The sequence below is a fragment of the Oculina patagonica genome, chromosome 2 (genome assembly GCF_052425735.1).
Source record: "Oculina patagonica isolate OP01 chromosome 2, crgOcupat, whole genome shotgun sequence".
In the NCBI taxonomy this organism is placed as follows: Eukaryota; Metazoa; Cnidaria; class Anthozoa; order Scleractinia; family Oculinidae; genus Oculina; species Oculina patagonica.
In genome coordinates, this window is record NC_135759.1 from 2199425 (window position 1) to 2219013 (window position 19589).

The 19589-nt window shown below is 39.8% G+C and overlaps 2 protein-coding genes across 2 annotated transcripts; one reads left to right on the top strand and one right to left on the bottom strand.

Moving 5' to 3' along the window:
* Positions 1–289: 289 nt before the first annotated feature.
* Positions 290–19580, bottom strand: LOC144642602 (sideroflexin-5-like). Its single transcript, XM_078501608.1, has 15 exons — positions 19447–19580; positions 19136–19204; positions 18888–18965; positions 17795–17821; positions 17139–17193; positions 16997–17022; positions 15912–15965; positions 14868–14924; positions 4796–4861; positions 3993–4083; positions 3436–3551; positions 2706–2791; positions 1921–2038; positions 1069–1193; positions 290–575 (listed from the first exon to the last, which is right to left on the bottom strand). The coding sequence occupies exons 1-14, from the start codon at positions 19519–19521 to the stop codon at positions 1116–1118; spliced, it is 996 nt and encodes a 331-aa protein (XP_078357734.1). The 5' UTR covers positions 19522–19580; the 3' UTR covers positions 290–575; positions 1069–1115.
* LOC144641696 (tetratricopeptide repeat protein 28-like) lies at positions 8964–10963 on the top strand. Its single transcript, XM_078500729.1, has 2 exons — positions 8964–10250; positions 10824–10963. The coding sequence occupies exons 1-2, from the start codon at positions 9049–9051 to the stop codon at positions 10834–10836; spliced, it is 1215 nt and encodes a 404-aa protein (XP_078356855.1). The 5' UTR covers positions 8964–9048; the 3' UTR covers positions 10837–10963.
* Positions 19581–19589: the final 9 nt, after the last annotated feature.

Consider the following 19589-nt stretch of genomic DNA (forward strand, 5'->3'; position numbering starts at 1 on the left):
TTGTATATTTAACAATTATTCCAGGAGCGCGCGCTGGATATGAGATGATAGAGCTCAGAGAATTGCAATAGTTGAGCTCCCCAGCTGTTTTCGTTGACGCGTTTTAGCTACCATATTTGTGGTCAATGGTATATGAGCTCATATACCATTGCCTGTTAACCAATCAAAACTCAGGAATTGCAATATACCATTGCCAGTTTTTACTCAATGCATACATCTATTCACATTTTAGTTTCAGCTCTGATCATGCTAAAATTTGGAGGCAAAAACTTTAACAAAGACAGCAGGCTCGCATTCGGGCCCTTGGCCATATTTTATTTAACTTTTGACTAGATTTTACGGACGGTATATCTTTATATGAAAAAGAATAAATTGTACAATACAATTGACTAAAAACCCACCACTACCCTCAGAAAAATGACTACTGCATTTAGGTTAATGTATTTCAATTTCTAAGAGCTCTAAGAGCAGAGTTTTTTTTTACTTACAGTATATACACAATCTAGTTGTGATTATATATTACTGAGAGTTGGAAAATTTCGACTGTGGTCCCACTCCTTCAAAGTGTATTGATTATTATGATTCAGTCAATTCCAGCAGTACCCATCCCCCCCGGGCAACCCCGGGGCATTTCCTAATGTTGCCCGTCCCGAGGGTGGGGCATTTGGGTACCTCGGGTTGACCCCCGGGCATTTGACACGTACTTTCAAAACCGTGGAGTGAGTCGCATATTCGTGATGGAGGCGTTTATTGGCCAAGACGTGGACTACGTTGCAGATTAGCTAGTTCACGAATGACTAGAGAAGCTCGTGGATGGTCGTGGATGTTTTTAAAGGTATATTTTCTCAATTTTAGATATTTTTTCATTGCTAAGAAGCAACAACTTGTATTATATTCTTATATCACCTATCGAGAGATTGAAAACAATTAACCCGGGAGCGGGGCATTTGCCCGGTTCCTTCATCCCCACACCGGGGAATTTGCCAATTTTTTTTAAAAGAAATGCTAATTCCCGGGGGTTAGCCCGGGGGGGGGGGGGGGATGGACACTGCTGGAATTGACTGATGCATTACATTATTACACTATTTATTCAAATCATGAAAAACTTGATTAATTCAAAGTCCTTTGTTATAGTAAAGCTTTGTTTCTTTCGTCTTCATTTGAATTTCAGGCTCTAGGTCAGACGGCGAAACCTGAAATAACAAAAACAAACAGCAAAGCTAAACTGGAAAAAAAGTACACACTAAAGTTCTCAAACCATGAAAATAAAACATTCCTTGTTTTCTCTCCCGTTGCTAAGCACCATGACGTCATACTGACGTCAAACTTTTCGGTGCGCTTTCGATTGCTTGTTCTCTCAGTTGATTGGATAAGAAAAGTCGGAAATTGCCCGAGTGCTTCACGAAGAATTTTCGGTCAGTAAAAGACCGAAGTCGTTCAGTTTTTTTTGAAAAACGTCGCAAATGTAAACATAGCATTAAGTCCGACATTTCCTACGCAACATTGTAAAGGCCTGGCCAAACGGTAACGCAAGTGGACGCAAGTAGTTGCAAGTTGAACTTGCGTACAGTCTTGCGTTGGCTGGCCAAACGGACTCGCAATTTCACACGTAAGTGCAGGAAAGTTGTCAATAAAGCCATTTCAATGCTACTGCGCGCTGCGACTCAGTTCTTGAAGTAAACAGCAAGACTTGCGCGTTGACTTGCGTTGAGTGGCCAAACGGTGAAATACTTGCGTTGACTTGCGTGCAAATTTGATCTTGACTCAAGTGAACGCAAGTCATCGGAAGTCAACGAAAGTGCACGCAAGTCTTGGCCGAACAGAGACGCAAGTGGACGCAAGTTGAAAACTTGCGTCTCCGTTTGGCCTGGCCTTAATTCATACGGTCAATTTTAAATTTTATAAGGACCACATTCTCACCTCAGATGTTTGAGGGAAAAGAGCGATCGCCAGAGGAAGACCAAAGCCAAAAGCTGCGACACAAACAAGCGCTTGGACGGGGAGATGAAGTCTCGGACGTGACATCATGAACTTAGTCCTGTGTTAAAAGAAAAATGCAATGACGTAATGCTAGCTACGCCATTCTCTTGAGTGTAACGGCCAATACACACGAGGGGTTTTCTTCTGGGGCATACCCCAGGAACAAAACCCCTCATACAGTACACACGAAGGACCATTTTTAAGTTTGCTCAATTTGCCCCAGGATCTTATCGTGGTCCTTTTTGCGGGTTGAAAATTCTGCTCCCGAGGATGAATTATACCCATAAATTCGTTGGTACACACGGAGAAGCTTTGCTTCAGCAGAGTGCCCCTGGGGTATATAACCCGGGAGGTAAAAACCCTTCGTGTGAATCAGCCTTAATACTAATTAAAACTGAAAAACCTCACAGCTAACTTGATCCGTTTACTGTTCATACACGACGTTACTGAGCCTTAAGGCATATCGAAAAAAGCAACTTTTTCGCATTGCCAGTTCAATAATGGTCTAGTACGAATCCTGTCTTCGCGAAATCACCAGGTCGGCGCTTCACCAAGTATTATGGCGTACCTGATGACGATAACGTTCGGAAGGATCGTGCTAGTGCTGATTGGACAATATGAATCGGAAACTCTTCGAGTTCCTTCGGAAACCGTTCCGAGGATTTGCGAAAAACAATTGTTTCCTCGCGGCTGAGTTACCTTCGATTTCAGTCAAACGGCCTTACCTTTCTAAAAGCTGCATGGCAAACGGTGGAATAACCAAAACAGGTAACGGGAGAACAACTCGGGTTAGAGTTGTTTCAAACACGGCCTGTAAGTAGAGATACACAGGGAAAGATATAAATATTACTTTTGAAATGTAAAGGCCCGTTTACACAGGCGATTTTTGTCGCGCCGAAGTTGCATAAAGTCTCCTGCTATATCGTGGCGATTTCATGCAACTTCGCAAATGCAAAATTGCCATGAAATCGCCGAGAGTTTGGATGAGTGAAAACTAGCGGCGATAAAATCGCTGCGATATCGCAGGAGTTTCGAACCTGTTCGAAACTTGATGCAACTTCGGCGCGACAAAAAATTGCATTGAGTTGCGCGACAAAAATCGCCTGTGTAAACGGGCCTTAACATGCACGCCTACTTGATAACGAGGAATTTCATCCCCCAAAATTACAAAAGCAAAATAAGCCTCCTCCGAACTTGTTTTGTTTCATTATGTTAGATTTAAACAGTTTTACTATCCCAGGGTACTATGCAGTGTCTTGAATGCACCAAAAAATTTTAGTCGCAAAATTTTTTCCAAATAAAACCCAAACATTTTAGAAACGCAAAACTAAAAGAAAAAGCCTCCCGCGAAATTTAGCCCAAACAAACAAACAATTTAGACAAATATAAGCTCAGCGCTTGTCAAAATTGTACAGTATTTGCATTCAATTGATTACTGACATTTATTGCAATTACCTTTCGAGCCGCCATTTTCGACGTTCCCACAACATTACCATCTTTGTCTTTCACTTCAATTCCCGTAAAAAGCTCGTGGTTTCTCATCAGGACTACATTACAGATGTTTGCAGTTGCTAAAAGGAGAGGGGAAACGAGGGAATATTTTTAATTAAACTGTAGAAAACCCGAATTTGAAACACAGAGCACTCAAACAAACCTACTGTTTTTTATTGCGACCAAGAAAGGCCAAAACCCATTTCAAGTGACTTTTCCCGCAATTTTACATTCTACAAACGCGGGAAATAGAGCGGGAAGCAGAAAAATCTGACCAATCGTAGCGCGCCAAAAAAGGCAAGGAACCAATCAGAATTCAAAGCGAAAGCGCACCGGTTGCCAAGCGCGGGAAAATGGTGGTAAACCAGGTAACGACTACTTCTACTTTTGTTCCTGATTGGTTGAGTAAAAGCATGCTTTTTTTACTTTGCTCTGATTGGTTACAGAATGCCGCACGTGCTTTTTTGACCAATTAGCAAGTTAGAAAAAAAAAACCATTGATAAGCTACTGTTAACCTTACCTGTAGCAGGATAAGCGACTAATCGTTGAAGCAAAGCTTTGATGGACGGATTGGAAATCTTTGCTCTTTTAACAAGAGTAGTAAGGCCAAGCTGCAAGGAAAGAACATCCAAAACTAAAAGCTTAGTAAATTATAAAGATGGTAAATTTTAAGCTCGGTGATAAATAATGAAGATGAATTGTTCTACAATGACACGAGCATGGGACAAAGAAAAAAATCTGAGTCCCCCGACGGGAATCGAACCCATGGCCTCCCAGATACCGGTTGGGCGCTCTAACCAACTGAGCTACGAGTTGTCGTTGTGAGCTGGGCCATTTACTAGGTTGATGTGTGACACGCGTCCTGCATACTGCTAGGATCAGCAATGTCGAAATCATCAAGTGTGTAGTAGATAATAAAGATGGTAAATTTTAAGCTCGGTGATAAATAATAAAGATGAATTGTTGTCCAAAGACACGAGCATAGAACAAAAAAAGGCCATGGGTTCGATTCCCGTTGAGGACACAGATTTTTTCTTTGTCCCACGCTCGTGTCATTATAGAACAATTCAACATTTAAGTTGTAAAAATAAGTTTTAAAAAACTTATTTTTAAACGAGGGATGGCTAAATATCGATCCACGCTAAAAAAATTAAGTGAAATTTGTTTTACAATAACATCGTTATGTCATTCTAGGTAAACAACGTTAAGGTAGCAGTTGATCATTTTCCTTTTCTCCTTACTCGTCTGCTTGATAATGTATCGGTATTGTAAGGAGAAATTGCATGTTGATCATTGTTGAGAATATAAGATATAAAAGCTTACAGCAATTGTGACTGCGCTTGTTACAGCTCCAAAGTAGCTCATTAGAAACCTGCTTGTTGGTGTCGGCTGTAGATGAAACAAAAGCAAGGAAACTCTGTTTGTTTACAATCTCAGAAATACTCATTCATTTCTCAAAACGAACTGCCTGAAATAGGGCTATTTATACGAGCAAAATAAGAGGCGGCTTATATAAGACACGGCTAAAATAAGACGCGAACTGGGCGAATAAATGGTACTTATTCTGTGAGCTGCAAATAATTCTTGATATTTTGTCATGTGCAGAGAGCGGTCGCATTACTCGCACCGGGCGACTATCCCTCAGAGGGTGGAGGGGACGTGTTGAGAAAATGCATTTTAGACATACTTCAAGATTTGGTTTGTGGACTTATGTGCCCAGAACTGAAATCTGGAATTGTTAACTTATTTTCTATTGATTAGACTTAAAATCGTGTCAAAACTAAAATTCAAAATCAACTTCCAAAAACGGAAGTCCGTCTAAAAACTAAATGCCGAAACTGGGTGAAATGCAAATTCAGTAAAAACTGAAATCCGAAACTAAATGTCGAAACTGAAATCTGAAACCTAAATGCCAAAAAACAAGCTTTAATGCCAAGACTATAAATGAAGTTGAATCAAAGCTGACGCTGTTCTAAATTCCACTTGGACTTGAGAACACGGATCGCTGCTTAGCTTTTTGAGGAGCTACAAGAAAGACTTCGAATTCAAAGGTACAAGTGAACAAAAAAAATTTATTATAGTGAGTCACAATCAAAAAAATTGGAAAAAAAAAAGTTTATTTATAAAACGCGTTTCATTTCTTTTCGACTGGAAAGTTCACATGATAGAACAAGTCGAAAGTTATACAGAAAGCCGAAAGCCCGGGCAAATTGTTTATGTAAAAATCAGATTTAGAAACTTATAAATGATAGTTAGAATGCATGCAAGGGTAAAACATTACTCCACGGGTAAATTAAATTACATTTTTGAGGTTGGACAGATCAAAGTAGGCAAAATTTAGCAGAAGCTTTGTTAGTTCGCAGTTAATCAGTATGAAACCTCTGTTGCGTGCAAAACGATGTTTCTTTAAATAGTCGTTTATCCCAGTGGCCTGCTTATGAACTTTTTCACGATCTTCTTTTTTGATTTAAAATAAGTCAGCAACTCTTCTTGTGGTTCAGAAAGGATTTGCTTAAATTTTGGACTGGTTGGCAGATTGTCATTAGCCTAGTCAAAACATTAGGTTGGTACTACATGTAGCCTGCGAGCAGGCTCTCTATTCGGGGGCAACGTGAATCTCTTTCTTCGAGAGCGCCGAAGGCGCGATGCCACGAGTGCAGAACTCGCGCCTTCGGCGCACTCGAAGAAAGAGATTCACGTTGCCCCCGAATAGAGAGCCTGCTCGCAGGCTATACTACATGTGCCTGGAAAATAGACAATTAAAAATAATTTTAAAATACATCAGGTTAAGGCATGTAGCCCGGTCAAACTATTTATCATTTTACAAAGCCTGTTTATGCAATATCTACAAGAGTTGTTTTATTTACTTTTTTCTACTTATCTCGCGCGATCCAGATAAACAATCTAATTGGTTATTTGATCATGAAAAAAATAATAAAAATCGTACTGACAAGCTTGTGCGGTCCAGATAAAAAAGGCATTGAAAATGGTAATTTTTTGTTCATTAATCGTCCTCGACATATCAGTGAAAAAGAAGGATATTTCTATCTGGACCTAGCGGTTGGTCCATAACATCTGCATGTATGCATCATGTCGTGTCCCCCATGTTTACACAATATGTTTATTTCCATCAGTTAAAGGAAGAAAGCAAAGAGATAGCTGCTACATTTTGCTGAACTACATTTACTTGAAGGTGAGTGAGTAGTTCATGGTAGCTTACCAATAATAGCAGGGGCGGATCTATTAAAATACAACAAGTACTCTGCAAAAAAAGTCAATTACGTTACTCCATTCCTTAATGGTGCACACCCTCCTAAGAAAAACCCTGGATCCGCCCTTGAATAGATTATTAAATGTTCAAGCAAGCAACCGTCTACTATCTCCTACCGGTATACGTTGGATCAATAGTGATCTAATCGGTTAGACATATAGAAAACTGAAATTAAAAAGCAGAGACCGATACAACGTAGAATGATGAAATTAGCTATGTACTATATTTCGGCTGGCCAAACCAGCCTTCTTCAGGTACCTGAAGCCTTCAAACCAGCCTTCTTCAGGTTCAATGTTTGGATCAGTTAGCAGATTGTTTTCGGCCTAATCATAAAATGATCAAATATCAGTGATACTACGTGTACCCAGACGTGTACTGTCAGGTGCTCCCCAGTCCTTTCACAAAAATCATTAAGTTATTGATAAGTTATAAATCAATTAATAAAAATTAATAGTAATTAATTAATTGATCACTATTAAAGTTTGCATTGTAGCGGCTTACTGGGTTAGCGGATTAGCAGACGACAGCACAGACAAATCATCACAAAAATGCGTTCTCTAATAAAAAAGCACACAACCTAGTAAGAGTCGATCAGTAATAAAAAAAATCCATACGAATATTTAGGACATGACTTTTTCCTTCTCTGACGGTCGAGTATTCATCGCCAAATTTCTGGTTTTCAAACAGTGCCTTTTTCGATGAGGTCTAGGTTAGGTGCTTGAGCTTTATCAAGATAGTCGTAATTTTGCTTCCTTTTTCGTACTTTGTTATTTGAGTAGCTGGAGCTGGAGATTGATGGCGCGACTCACTTTCGAGAAAGGAAGAAGTGATTCAGTACAAAATCGGTTTAGAGAATACTCACCTTAACATTTAAATTCTTTACTGTAATTCACACAGAAATGGGACAAGGGAAATCGGCTCTCGATCGCTTCCTGCAACATCTTGGCATTGCGAAAAAAGTGGGAGACAGGGCTGGAGAAGGATGTGCCTTCGGCAATCTTGGCAATGCTTATCGTGGTCTCTGTGATTTCAAACAAGCCATAGAGCACCACAAGGAAGATCTTAGCATTGCCAAATAATTGGGTGACAGGGCTGGAGAAGGACGTGCCTACTGCAATCTTGGCTGTGTTTATCAAGGTCAGGGTGATTTCAAACAAGCCATAGAGTACCACAAGGAAGATCTTAGCATTGCCAAAGAAGTGGGTGACAAGGCTGGAGAAGGAGCGGCCTACGGCAATTTTGGATCAAGGTCTTGGTGATTTCAAACAAGCCATAGAGTACCACAACGAACATCTTAGCATTGCCAAAGAAGTGGGAGACAGGGCTGGAGAAGGACGTGCCTACGGCAATTTTGGCAATGCTTATCAAGGTCTTGGTGATTTCAAACAAGCCATAGAGTACCACGAAAAAGATCTTAGCATTGAAAAAGAAGTGGGTGACAGGGCTGGAGAAGGAAGTGCCCATGGCAATCTTGGCAATGCTTATAAAGGTCTCGGTGATTTCAAACAAGCCATAGAGTACCACAAGGAACACCTTAGCATTGCCAAAGAAGTGCGGGACAGGGCTGGAGAAGGACACGCCTACGGCAATCTTGGAAATGCTTATCAAGGTCTCGGTGATTTCAAACAAGCCATAGAGTACCACAAGGAACATCTTAGCATTGCCAAAGAAGTGGGTTACAGGGCTGGAGAAGGATGTGCCTACGGCAATCTTGGCAATGCTTATCTAGGTCTCCGTAATTTCAAACAAGCCACTCAGTACGGTAAACGAAGTCTTGAAATTAGGAAAAAAAACGGGAAATAAGGCTTTGGAAGGACTTGCGTATAGCTGTCTTGGCGAAGTTCGCAAAGGTCTTGGTGATGTGGTAGGATGCATCGAGTACTGTCTACAATCTCTGAAGATTGCGAAAGAAGTAGGAGACAAGAATGGAGAAGGAATAGTGTATTGTCAACTTGCCGCTGCTTATCAACGTTTAGGGGATTTGGAAGTGAGCACAGAATACCTCAAGCAACACCTTAACATTGCCAAAGAAGTAGGAGACAGGTGTGGAGAAGGATGTGCATGTTTTTGGCTAGGATGTTTGTCATGTTGTTTGCACGAGGCTCTGGATTTTTATCGTTCCAGTGTAAAAGCGTACAACAACGTGAGAGATCTTCTTCAAGACGAAGATGCGTGGAAAGTAAACTTCCGAGATATAAAGCATCATTCTTACACCGCTTTATGGAAAACTCTAGTAAGCCTTTCAAAGACAGATGAAGCTTTGTGTGCCGCTGAGCAAGGACGAGCACAGGCCTTGATTGATCTTATGAAAAAATGTTATGGCCTTGAATCCCTTTCGTCTGAGTTTTGCGGTGTGAAAGAAACAATTTCAAACGAAGGAAGCTCTATGTCTACTCAGACAGTTTTTGTAGCACTTGAGGGTAACAAGATCAATTTATGGGTCATCTGCCAAGGAAACGATATTCAGTTTAGATTAAAGCTCACAGAACATGGAAATGCCGTTTCCCTTATAGAGAGGTTACGGAAAGATGCTTTGAAGGAAAATCACATTTGTGGGCGTTCTTTGGATAAGGCGAGAGAGACATTGCCACCCAGCAATGTATCTGGTCAAACAGCACAGTCGTCATACTGCGAGAACAATTCCTTGCAGCTTTTGTACCGAAGTATATTTGGGCCCATTAGAAGCATGCTAAAAAGTGAAGAAGTAATCATTGTCCCTGATGGTCCACTATGCCTTACTCCTTTTGCTGCGCTTGTCGATGAAGATACGAGATACCTCAGTGAATCTATCAGAATCCGGATAGTTCCCTCGCTGACAAGTTTAAAGCTGCTCAAAGAATGTGATGAGAGCTACCACAGTAGGACTGGAGCGTTGCTTGTGGGAGATCCATGTTTGGAAGAAATCACAAACATCTTCGGAGACCCCAAAATGCCGCAGTTGCCACATGCCAAAGAGGAAGTAGAGAAGATTGGCGAGATTCTAAACACCGCGCCTCTAACGGGAAAAGAAGCTACTAAAGAGGAAGTACTTAAAAGGATTACTTCTGTTGCTTTGGTACACATAGCAGCACATGGAAATCAGGAAACTGGTGAAATTGCTTTGTCTCCTTCAAACCCAGCACGGAAGGGTGTGATTCTAGAAGAGAACGATTACATGTTGAAAATAGCTGACGTGCAAGCTGTTCGGCTTCGAGCAAAGCTTGTTGTGCTAAGTTGCTGTCATAGTGGTCAAGGACCGGTCAAGGCCGAGGGAGCGGTCGGTATTGCTCGCGCTTTCCTGGGAGCTGATGCTCGATCTGTTCTGGTGTCACTCTGGGCAATTGATGACGAGGCAACCATGGAGTTCATGAAACGCTTCTACCAACACATGAGTGTCGGAAACAGCGCCAGTGTGTCTCTTAACCGGGCTATGAAATGTCTCCGAGAGTCAGAAAAGTTTAATGCCGTGAGGTACTGGGCTCCGTTTGTACTCATTGGCGATGACGTCACTCTGGATGTTGCCACGCTGTAAGTAAAATATCTTTTAAACCTTAAACACTATTAATCCCATTTGATTATCGCTGTGCATCTTTTTTTCTCTACTTGCAACTTAAAAAGTTTTCTTGGAAATGACAAACGCTGCCCTGGTGTATTAGCGGATAATGTTCCAAGAGTTGGAGGTTTTAAGTATTTTAGCCTATTTTCGAATTCGATAGAAGTATGTGTAAGTGTGGCCTGATCAATAGTTCAATAGTTTAACAACTACGTACTTTAGAGACAAGTCGTTTTCCCTCTTTTTGTGTAACGAGGTTTGTGTTTTTTTCGTATAGTAATACACTCGCAAAAAAGAGAGGTTAAGCTTGTGATATTTTTGTAAGAAATTGAAAATCCTTATCTGAGTTTCTGTTAAAAAATGGGTGTTTTCACTCTTCCAGCAAAGCAGTGGCCACGACCCGAAATACTATGCGATCTGTTTCCACAAAAATTGCACAAGCACTCAAAATAAATAAATAAATAAAAGAAAAACATAGAAAAATAACAAATGAGATTAACTAATGTAAGGTATGCCCACTCACTTAATATGTGTGTTTTCTTTTGCAGAAGCGGAAACTGAGCAGTTACAGGGGGAAGTACTCAAAGACTACCAAGGAACATAAACTGTCTTGAAGTTGACATATCCTTTCTTCAATAGTTCGTGTTTCCTTTCTACTGTGCTTCTGATAAGAAACTAATAATGGAACAATAACCTACGTGTGACACTGCCAAGCAATCACAAGCCCCGCTGATGGTTGAGCTTAGCCGATCATGTTTTTCTTCAAAGTTTTTGCTTTTTCTCGGATTTACGTTTGGAAGGAAACCAAGAAAGAGAAGCACGGTTATTTTAAAATAGTTTTTTTTTTTTTCAATAATTAGATTCATGCAGTCGTAGATTTGTAAAGTATAGCAAAACATTTAGATTTCAACCTCTTTTTTTCTGGCATAAACTGCTTTTTTAAAGTAGTAATGAGTTCGCACAGAATACGTAAGAAATTTAATTTAAACTTTTTGTTTAGTGATTTTAAAATCCAAAACGTTTTTCAAGTGGTTTCATATATTGGTCTTCACCAGGATGGTTTAATAAGTAATGTATCCTAGGTTAGGGTAATATTTCCTTTGTCATTCTGAGCCATGGTCAGGTTGCGCTATATCTGGTAGTCCAATACGTGGGCAAGGTTTTAATCATGTGACCATTTGGAATAATTGGCCCGTTGTTCAAAAGCGTATTAACGCTGAACGTTGTCAAAACGTTTAAGTCGAACTCACGAAGGAAATGTATAGCTGTGACAAAATCACAACATCTTCACATACACGAAAATATAACAGAGACATGTTTCAGCAGCACATCCCATTGTGGCACAATTAACATTTACGTTAAAGGGACCGTGTCTCGGCTGAGTTAAGTTTATTGTATTAAGTTTTTCCAAATGCTTGCTATGAAACTAAATGTTTGCAAAGAAATTACTTCTATGAAACTAAATGACAAAACCATAGCTTCATTGCAACCAAATGTGTTTTCCGGACGTTATAATTTAAAGATGCAAGCAAACGAGATTAACTTTTCAAGACCCGGGGGGGTACTCCCTATAATGGCCTATACGGGGAGGCTCCGCCCGAAAGGGGTACCTTTTTCAGGCTTCAGGTATATGAAAGGGTAGGGATTTCACAAGTTTAGGTATACGAAAGGGTATGGAAATCAGTCATTAAGGTTTTTGAAAGGGACTTTTAATAAAAATATTTCGAGCAGATGCAAGTTATGGCTGTATAATTTCAGTTTATGAAGCGCTACTTGAAAATGAATAGAAAACGTTGTGTTTTAAGTCTATGCCATGACTTTCAGGTATATGAAAGGGATACCTTTTTTCATGAAAAGGTATACGAAAGGGGTACAATTTCTGGCAAAATGGTATATAAAAGGGTAAGGGGTAGGAGCTCGGGGCGGAGCCTCCCCGTACAAAACTTTGTTGAGTACCCCCCCCCCCCCCCGGGTTTCAAGAAAACTCTTCAGCCCAACAATATTTCAGAAACCAAAAACGCAATCCATTTCTCAATCTTCATCATTTTCGGCCATCCGTACCTTCTTTTGTATTTGCTGTGTAATTGAAATGTTCCTTCACTGTTTTAAGAGCTTATGTTTGTATTTCACCGAATTTGATTGTCATTTCCCATGCCAAAATTTGGCTAAAATCTGTGACATAGTCCCTTTAAAATTACACAAGATCCTTGAATCAGTCCTGAGTACCACCAATCATTCTCTGTAGGTTTACCTACTCGACGATCAAGGATTTTCGATGATTTTTCCGTAAATTTGGATGTGAGCAATGAAATGTGAAGTTACTAGATATACTCATGTCTGACAATGGCCCGGACTGTTTGTATTGGATTCGTTACAAATATAGCAACATTGTTTAAAACCATTTATCAAGTATTGTTACTTTTACGTTAATTTGAGATCTGGACAGGAATTAGCTATTCTCAGTTGCCACTCGTTGCTTCACATAGGTCAGTGACCTTCACACCTGATCTATGTGAGGGTACGAGCTCTAAGTTCTCTAAAGAGATAAAGAGATACTGAGAGATTTGTCGCCCCAGGCGGGTACTCGGGATTTCAAGTGGCGGGGATGATCGAATAGGGGCAAATATCAAGACCCAAAAAAGTCCCTAGGGCTTCCAACAAAAACCCCCCAAAAACGTGTACCAAACATTAACCCCCAAAAAATCCCATGCCGAATTTCTGACCCTTTAATTTCCAGAAAGGAGGAATGGTATAACACAAAGAAAAATATAAGAAATTGAACGCTCGTGTTGGTTTATTCATCAAGTCAGATTGTTTTGAATACCTCCAAAATCCCTACTTAAATAAAGCCACCCAAAAAATAATTGCCAAATTTTCCTACCAAAAAATCCCGGAATCGAAAATTTCAAAGCCCAAAAAATCCTTTGATAATCCCCGTCACTTCAAATCTCGAGTACCCCTTGGGTCTGTTGCTAATCTCCCGGGGAGATTAGCAACAGATTCGGTAATTTGAACTCAATCGGGTTCGATTTTGTTCGGAATCTTTCTCTTGATAAGTAAATCACGCAGGACTAATCAAAATCAACTTTTATTGAATGGAATAAATATAAAAACGTCCAAATATCGAACTGAATGTCAATGTTTAGTAAAATATATTTGGTAGAAGAGAACAAAACGACGGTAAAATAACTGAAATGCACTATTGTTTACATTTCTATATTAGAAGGAAGGATATGGTTTCTGTCCTGCTTTTCACCGTTACACTCGAACAGAAGTTGCACCATTTCATTCACTGCAACACAGGTAGTTGTGTTCAATATGTGAAGAACACACATTTGGCAAAATTTCTCCCAACCACTTGGCAGACTGGTGTGCCCGTGGCTATTGTGCAGACAATCGTCCTATCCCGGGGTATGGTGAATCGCCAAGAGGATTAGGGGAACGGTGCACAGTACAATATGTACGCAGTACAAACAAACAGGAGTTCGGTAATCGAACGTTCGATTGAGTTCGATTGTTGGTTGTTCGGTAATCGAACGTTCGATTGAGTTCGATTGTTCACTGTTCGGTAATCGAACGTTCGATTGAGTTCGATTGACCAAATTTTATTGTGAGTTCGATTATTTTCGATTACCGAACCCAATCGAACGATTGGTGTTCGATTGAGTTCGATTACCGAATCTGTTGCTAATCTCCCCGGGCGTTTAACAAAAAACTTTAGGACTTCTGCATGCTTGACTGTCCAGTCAACTAATCGAAACAAAGTATGATATTTCTTGTGAATAGCTTTCATTTTACTTTGGTAACCGATATACTCAGCAAGTAATTTTTTAACTTTTTATGTGGACATGTTTGTGGAAACTCTGGATAGCATTGATCGAAGAAATTCGGGAAAGTGAACAATTCCCCTAATAAAGAGATAGCATTATTAACAGAACAGTAGGTAGATTTCTTAAGGGGAGAAACTCTTGAATACTCAAATTTTATTTTGGAGAATTGGATAGCGAAACGTAACCCAATGTCCATAGCCATGGCCGTAGCTATATAGTAACAGGCGAATCAAGATACTTGCCTCAGTAAACATTTTGAATTCTTTTCAGGTTTTTGTAAGAGTCTATATATGCATTACAATCATATTTGAACTATGAAATAAGTTTTTTTTCTGATATTAGCGATCAGTTTCCCCTTGAAATGATACCCTATTCTAGACCAAAACTCCCTGTTTATTACCCTATCCCACACTAAACTGCTTGAAAACCATACCCTTCACAGCGGCACATACCCATATAGAGCTTATATATGGGAGTACCCCCACCCCCCACCCCACCCCCATGTCTATTTTTTACTAAGGGAAGCACTATTTTGTAAATTAATAAGTAATTTGAAATTTCATTCAGGGATTCGTTACCCAATCACTCAAAAAACCTTAACTTCGAAATGTGATCAAATGTTATGTCCAGTACAGGTATAACTTAACAAAAAACAATGGACAAAAAAGGCATTTGCAAAAGAGTACTTTGCACGCTTGCTGAAATTGATAAATTGGCATCTGTGTGAATGTAATTAAAAGAACAAATACAATTTTTTTTAACCTTGCTTGCATTTCTGTTGGAGTAGTTCACTGCTGCATTGTGACTCTGATTCATCCACTGCAACATTCAAAAAGTAAAGTGGAGTCAGTCTTACTAGCTTTTTGGTAGAAATAAAATATGTTTTAATATAACCTTGGTTGATTATAAGATAGATTTTAATGAGTCAATCAGCAAAAGTGATACAAGGATGTAGCTAAGAAATAACTAAGCTGGCTCACTGAAAAGCCCAGCCGACTCTTCTGGTCTCTATACCTTCAAATTAGCCAAAATCTTTGTTTCCATGTGAAATTTCAGTCAGTGATAAGCTTTCTTTCAACCGGTGAAATTATTTTACAAATGAGAGAAAGTTGGCACAATTCCATGTCATGAAAGTTATGTTAGATTTTACAGCTATTGAAATACACGCAGAATCATCAAAAAGTCGGAACGGAAAAGAAAGAATTTCTTAGGATCTTGACCTTTAAACCTATCCTGGTGGACCCCCCCCCCCCCCCTCCACCACTACCCCTCACAAAACGGTTGGCCAGGCCTACAGCACTTCAAAAAGCTGGCTACGCCCCTCCTTGTACCTTCAAGATGGTGGAAGGGCATCTGACCAGAATTGCATAACATTACAAGTTTGACTTCTTTTTGGGAGATTTATTCACAAACATTTCCAACTAGGGAGCCGAGGTGGCCAAATGGTTAGCGTGCAGGACTCCGGATCGAACAATCCAGGTTCAAGCCCTGGCTGGGATAACTGTGTTGTGTTCTTGGGCAAGACACTTTACTCTCATAGTGCTTCTCTCCACCCAGGTGTATAAATGGATACCGGCGACATAATGCTGGGGGGTACACTGCGATGGAGTAGCATCCCATCTAGGGGGGAGTAGAAATATTCCTAACCGCTTAATGCTATCGAAACAAGGATAAGCTCCAGCAGTATGCGCCACTTGGCTCGAGGATTCCCTCTATTTCAAACTAGCTTTCAGGACTTGATGATGGATATATCTTTCCCATTTTTTTTATCCAAGAGAGCAGTGATTCATTTTGTAACAAACATACCTGCCAAAATATAACAGTCCTCAGAGACGGTGCTGGTAATAGCATTCCTACAACCTAAAGAATATAATTTACACAGAAAAATTCAGTTTGAAAATTTTTCCAAAAGGAGAACGATTTAGATTGCTTAAATATGGAATAGGCGTAACGAGCTGCAACCTAAAAAAGGTTAATGACAGCTGACCGAGTAAGGTAGCAGCCTGACTGGAATGAAAATAATGGTCCCCAAGGGCACATTGCTATTGTCCTTTCAAGACAAGAAAGACGAAAAGGACCATTTCATTTCATTACACAAATTCAAAATAAACAGTAACGACCCAACAGGGACCATGAGCATTTCATCCCATTAACTGCGCTTTAACATTTGGCCTTAAAATTTTAGTTATAAAATGAGCTTATATTTAGAATTATGGGGGTTTAGAGACTTAAAAAAAAACTCAAATTCCAGTTCTCAAATTTTGGCTTGCCATGGGCAGTTGCTTGTTGGTCTCAGTTTATCTTCTTTTCAGTTTACTCCGCATATGACTTGCCTGGGTTCTAGCTCATCAAGTGAGTGAGCATAAGCATGAGTTACTTGCCCAGCAGAGAAATCTACTCGTCCCGGACTACTAGAAGGCAGTGTCTTTTTTCAAGCCCTGTAAAAGCCTGTATGGCAGTGTTTCCCTTATCCCCCTGGTTAACGCAACATTTACTGGTATATTGATGCCAAAAATAAAGACAATTGGTTTGTTCAAGTTTACTTCTCAAACTTATTAAAAATTTACCAAGTTAAAACAAAGAAAATCATAACCCTGAAGGAGGTTTGGATACCTGGTCTTAATTAGCATAGATTTTTACAATTTTATTTCTCTGTTTACGTACTCCAAAGTTTTTGTTTCAATTAAGAAGATTTATCAAACACTCAAGACAGTGTTTCATTGACTATACAAACACCCCGACAAACACCTCGAATTTTGTCAAAAATACTCCGCTGTACGTCGTATTTTCAACTCTCTTCTGGGTGTTTGAATATCCCAATGAAACACTGTCTCTCATGTTTGGTATATTACTTCTAAATTAGCTAAAAGAATGTAAGCATTTAGACATACCGTTACTGTCCCAAAAGGAACATATCCTGCAAAAGAGACGAGAAAATGGCTTGCCATAAAACATAAACTAACGAGAAAGTAATTATGCCCATCTTGCCAATTATTAATTATTAATTATTTTTACTAATCTCTATAAACTTACCTGACATTCTAAATGGCATCAAGACCTTTCTGCCTGTGTCTGGATGAATGATGGCCTGCAAACAGAACAGGAAATAGCAAACAATAAATCCTTCATCATCATCATCATCATCATGGCGTGATGTGATCCGCTCTCCTTGTATTTGTAACTATAGTCAAGCAGGCAAGTTCTGAACACATTGAATTTTCCAGACTTCTTTATCTGTGCTTGAGCTACAACCATAGACAGAAGTAGTTGGAACGCTTACGCTAAAAAAATAACAATGCAGATACTTGACGCTTAAACTTTCTCAATGACACATGCAAACATTTTACGAGGTTCCCCTCCCCCCCTTTCAATGTTGAACCCATTGGGGCTAAGGATTGTCTGTGCAATATGTCCGGGAGCTCAACATTGAGAAGGGGAGGGGGAGACAAGGAATTATTTTGGTAATCGTGCCAACACTTTTGATGATGGTTGTAGATCAGTACAAAACAGCTTCTTTTTCCTGTTAAGGCATTGATTTATGACATGTGAATGGGATGTAGGAAGCCTTGATGGTGTGTGAAAGGAGGGAGGGTGGGTCTAAATTATTCTCTCTTTGGCTTTTTTGCACACTGGAGAGTTCCATGCAAAGAAATCAATTCTAAATTTTCTCAAGGTTGTTTAATACTTACCTCCTTGATTTTTCTTGCCTCCCATAGCTTTGAAGTTGTGCATACAAGAAAAAAAAGACAACAAACATTAAATCAATGCTGGATCATTTCAGATTGTGGTCAGCTTGAAAATACAGACTGCAGAAAAGAGAAAATATTGACTATGCAAAAAAAATATATTTTGTACATATTTGCATTAATCCAGAATATATATAACTAGACAGGTTATATAATGTATGGATGAAAGGCGGTGACAAAAAAGACATCTGTTTACCCTTGGCAGCTGATTTAGCACAAGTGCTAATAGAGTCGAGCATTGAAACATTAGAAAAAAATACTACAAATAAATCATAACAAGGTTAGAAATCGCAACTGGCAGGAGGGGAACCAGTTAGTTATAAGAAGTGTGGCCGAGGAGTTGAACTTGGGTCAAAAATGAAACAACTCCAGGCAGTGGTCAGAACAGGACTTGAACCTGGAACGTCTGGATTTCAAGTCAGGTGTCCTACAACTCTCAGGCTCTCAGCCCACTGCCCCCTTATAAAATACTTGGGGGAGGGGGTGGGTACTTGGGTATGTTTCGGGTGGGTATGTGCTGCCCAGGTCCACAAAGTAGCACCCCATTTTAGAAAGAAATTGCATTCAAAATGATACCCCATTCTAGGAACAGGTCAATTTTTTAACACCCCATTGTGGCTGCTGATAGCTTGAAACTTTCAAGCCTTTGAAATATCATACCCCGTTCTAGGAATCGTCTCAAAAATTGATAACCTGTTCTAGATCGGGAGCCCAAAACCATGCATGCATGACCCTGTTTGGCGGCACATACCTGTATAGGTTTTTTGGGGGAGTACCTCCCCCTGCTGGGTTACAAACATACTTGAAGAGTAAAAAGAATTATCAAGAGTTCACCGCAATGACTCTGAACAGAAATAATGAGTCTAGTAATATTGTGTACGAAAGTTTTGAAAACGTGCAAGTTACTGAATAAATTTGGCAAAAAATGAAAACAATGAAATGTACCGCTTATTGACCACTCACTGTATAGCCCTCTGTAGGGAGTAGCCCCCTCCCTCTCCCCCATGGGACATGAACGGGATGTTGACATTTATACCTTTCTGTCTGTAGTTCCTTGTGGTAATGTCGCATTTTCAAATTGCTTCAGTAGCTTTATGGATTCTTCAAGTTTCCTCTGCAAATGAAATGAAACTGTACGTACACAAACGTCTAACATACGATTTCTTGAGGCTCAAACGGCCAGTTTGCATGTCAAATGTGATGGAAAAATCCTGTGTCGTAGTACATGTACCTTGCTTGCAGCTTCGAACCTTCAACAAATTGGAAATAATCAGATGAACTTACCTCACTAACAAACAAAGTTCTAGGGTCTGTGACATCAAGGCAGCGTTTATATCTTCCCAGGTATGTGGTCTTAGTGAACAAGACAAAATAGGCACTAGGGTTGGTAACGTTACCATACATATAGGGGCGCTTTACACATAGGGTCTACATATTAGGGGCGATTTCACAAGCATCACAAAAAGTTTAGCAACATAATCAAAGAATTGTTCAGCTCGCGTAAGTGAAGATCGAGCGATTTCGAAATGGCAGCGATTTCTTTATAACAAATCTTATCTATAGCATTTGCTGGTGTAGGAAAAGAAGAATATTACCTGGTCAAATCGCGATTCATTGAGGGAAAACTTCGGATAGCCAAGCGATGAAACAGTGTCCGCCATTTTGATCATCAGCTGACTACGAGTCTTTAGGCTCGTTTTGTTTAGTTATGCAATGTAAATACTAGGACTCGGGTCCG

Bases quoted from the DNA above. Each gene is read 5' to 3' on its own strand.
- LOC144641696 (XM_078500729.1), top strand. From the start codon at position 9,049: ATGAAAAAATGTTATGGCCTTGAATCCCTTTCGTCTGAGTTTTGCGGT.
- LOC144642602 (XM_078501608.1), bottom strand. From the start codon at position 19,521: ATGATCAAAATGGCGGACACTGTTTCATCGCTTGGCTATCCGAAGTTT. The intron at 14,925-15,911 runs GTATGTTTGTTA...TGAATGTTGCAG, and splicing joins GGACTGTTATATTTTGGCAG to TGGATGAATCAGAGTCACAA. The intron at 4,084-4,795 runs GTAAGCTTTTAT...CTTTCCTTGCAG, and splicing joins CAAGCGCAGTCACAATTGCT to CTTGGCCTTACTACTCTTGT.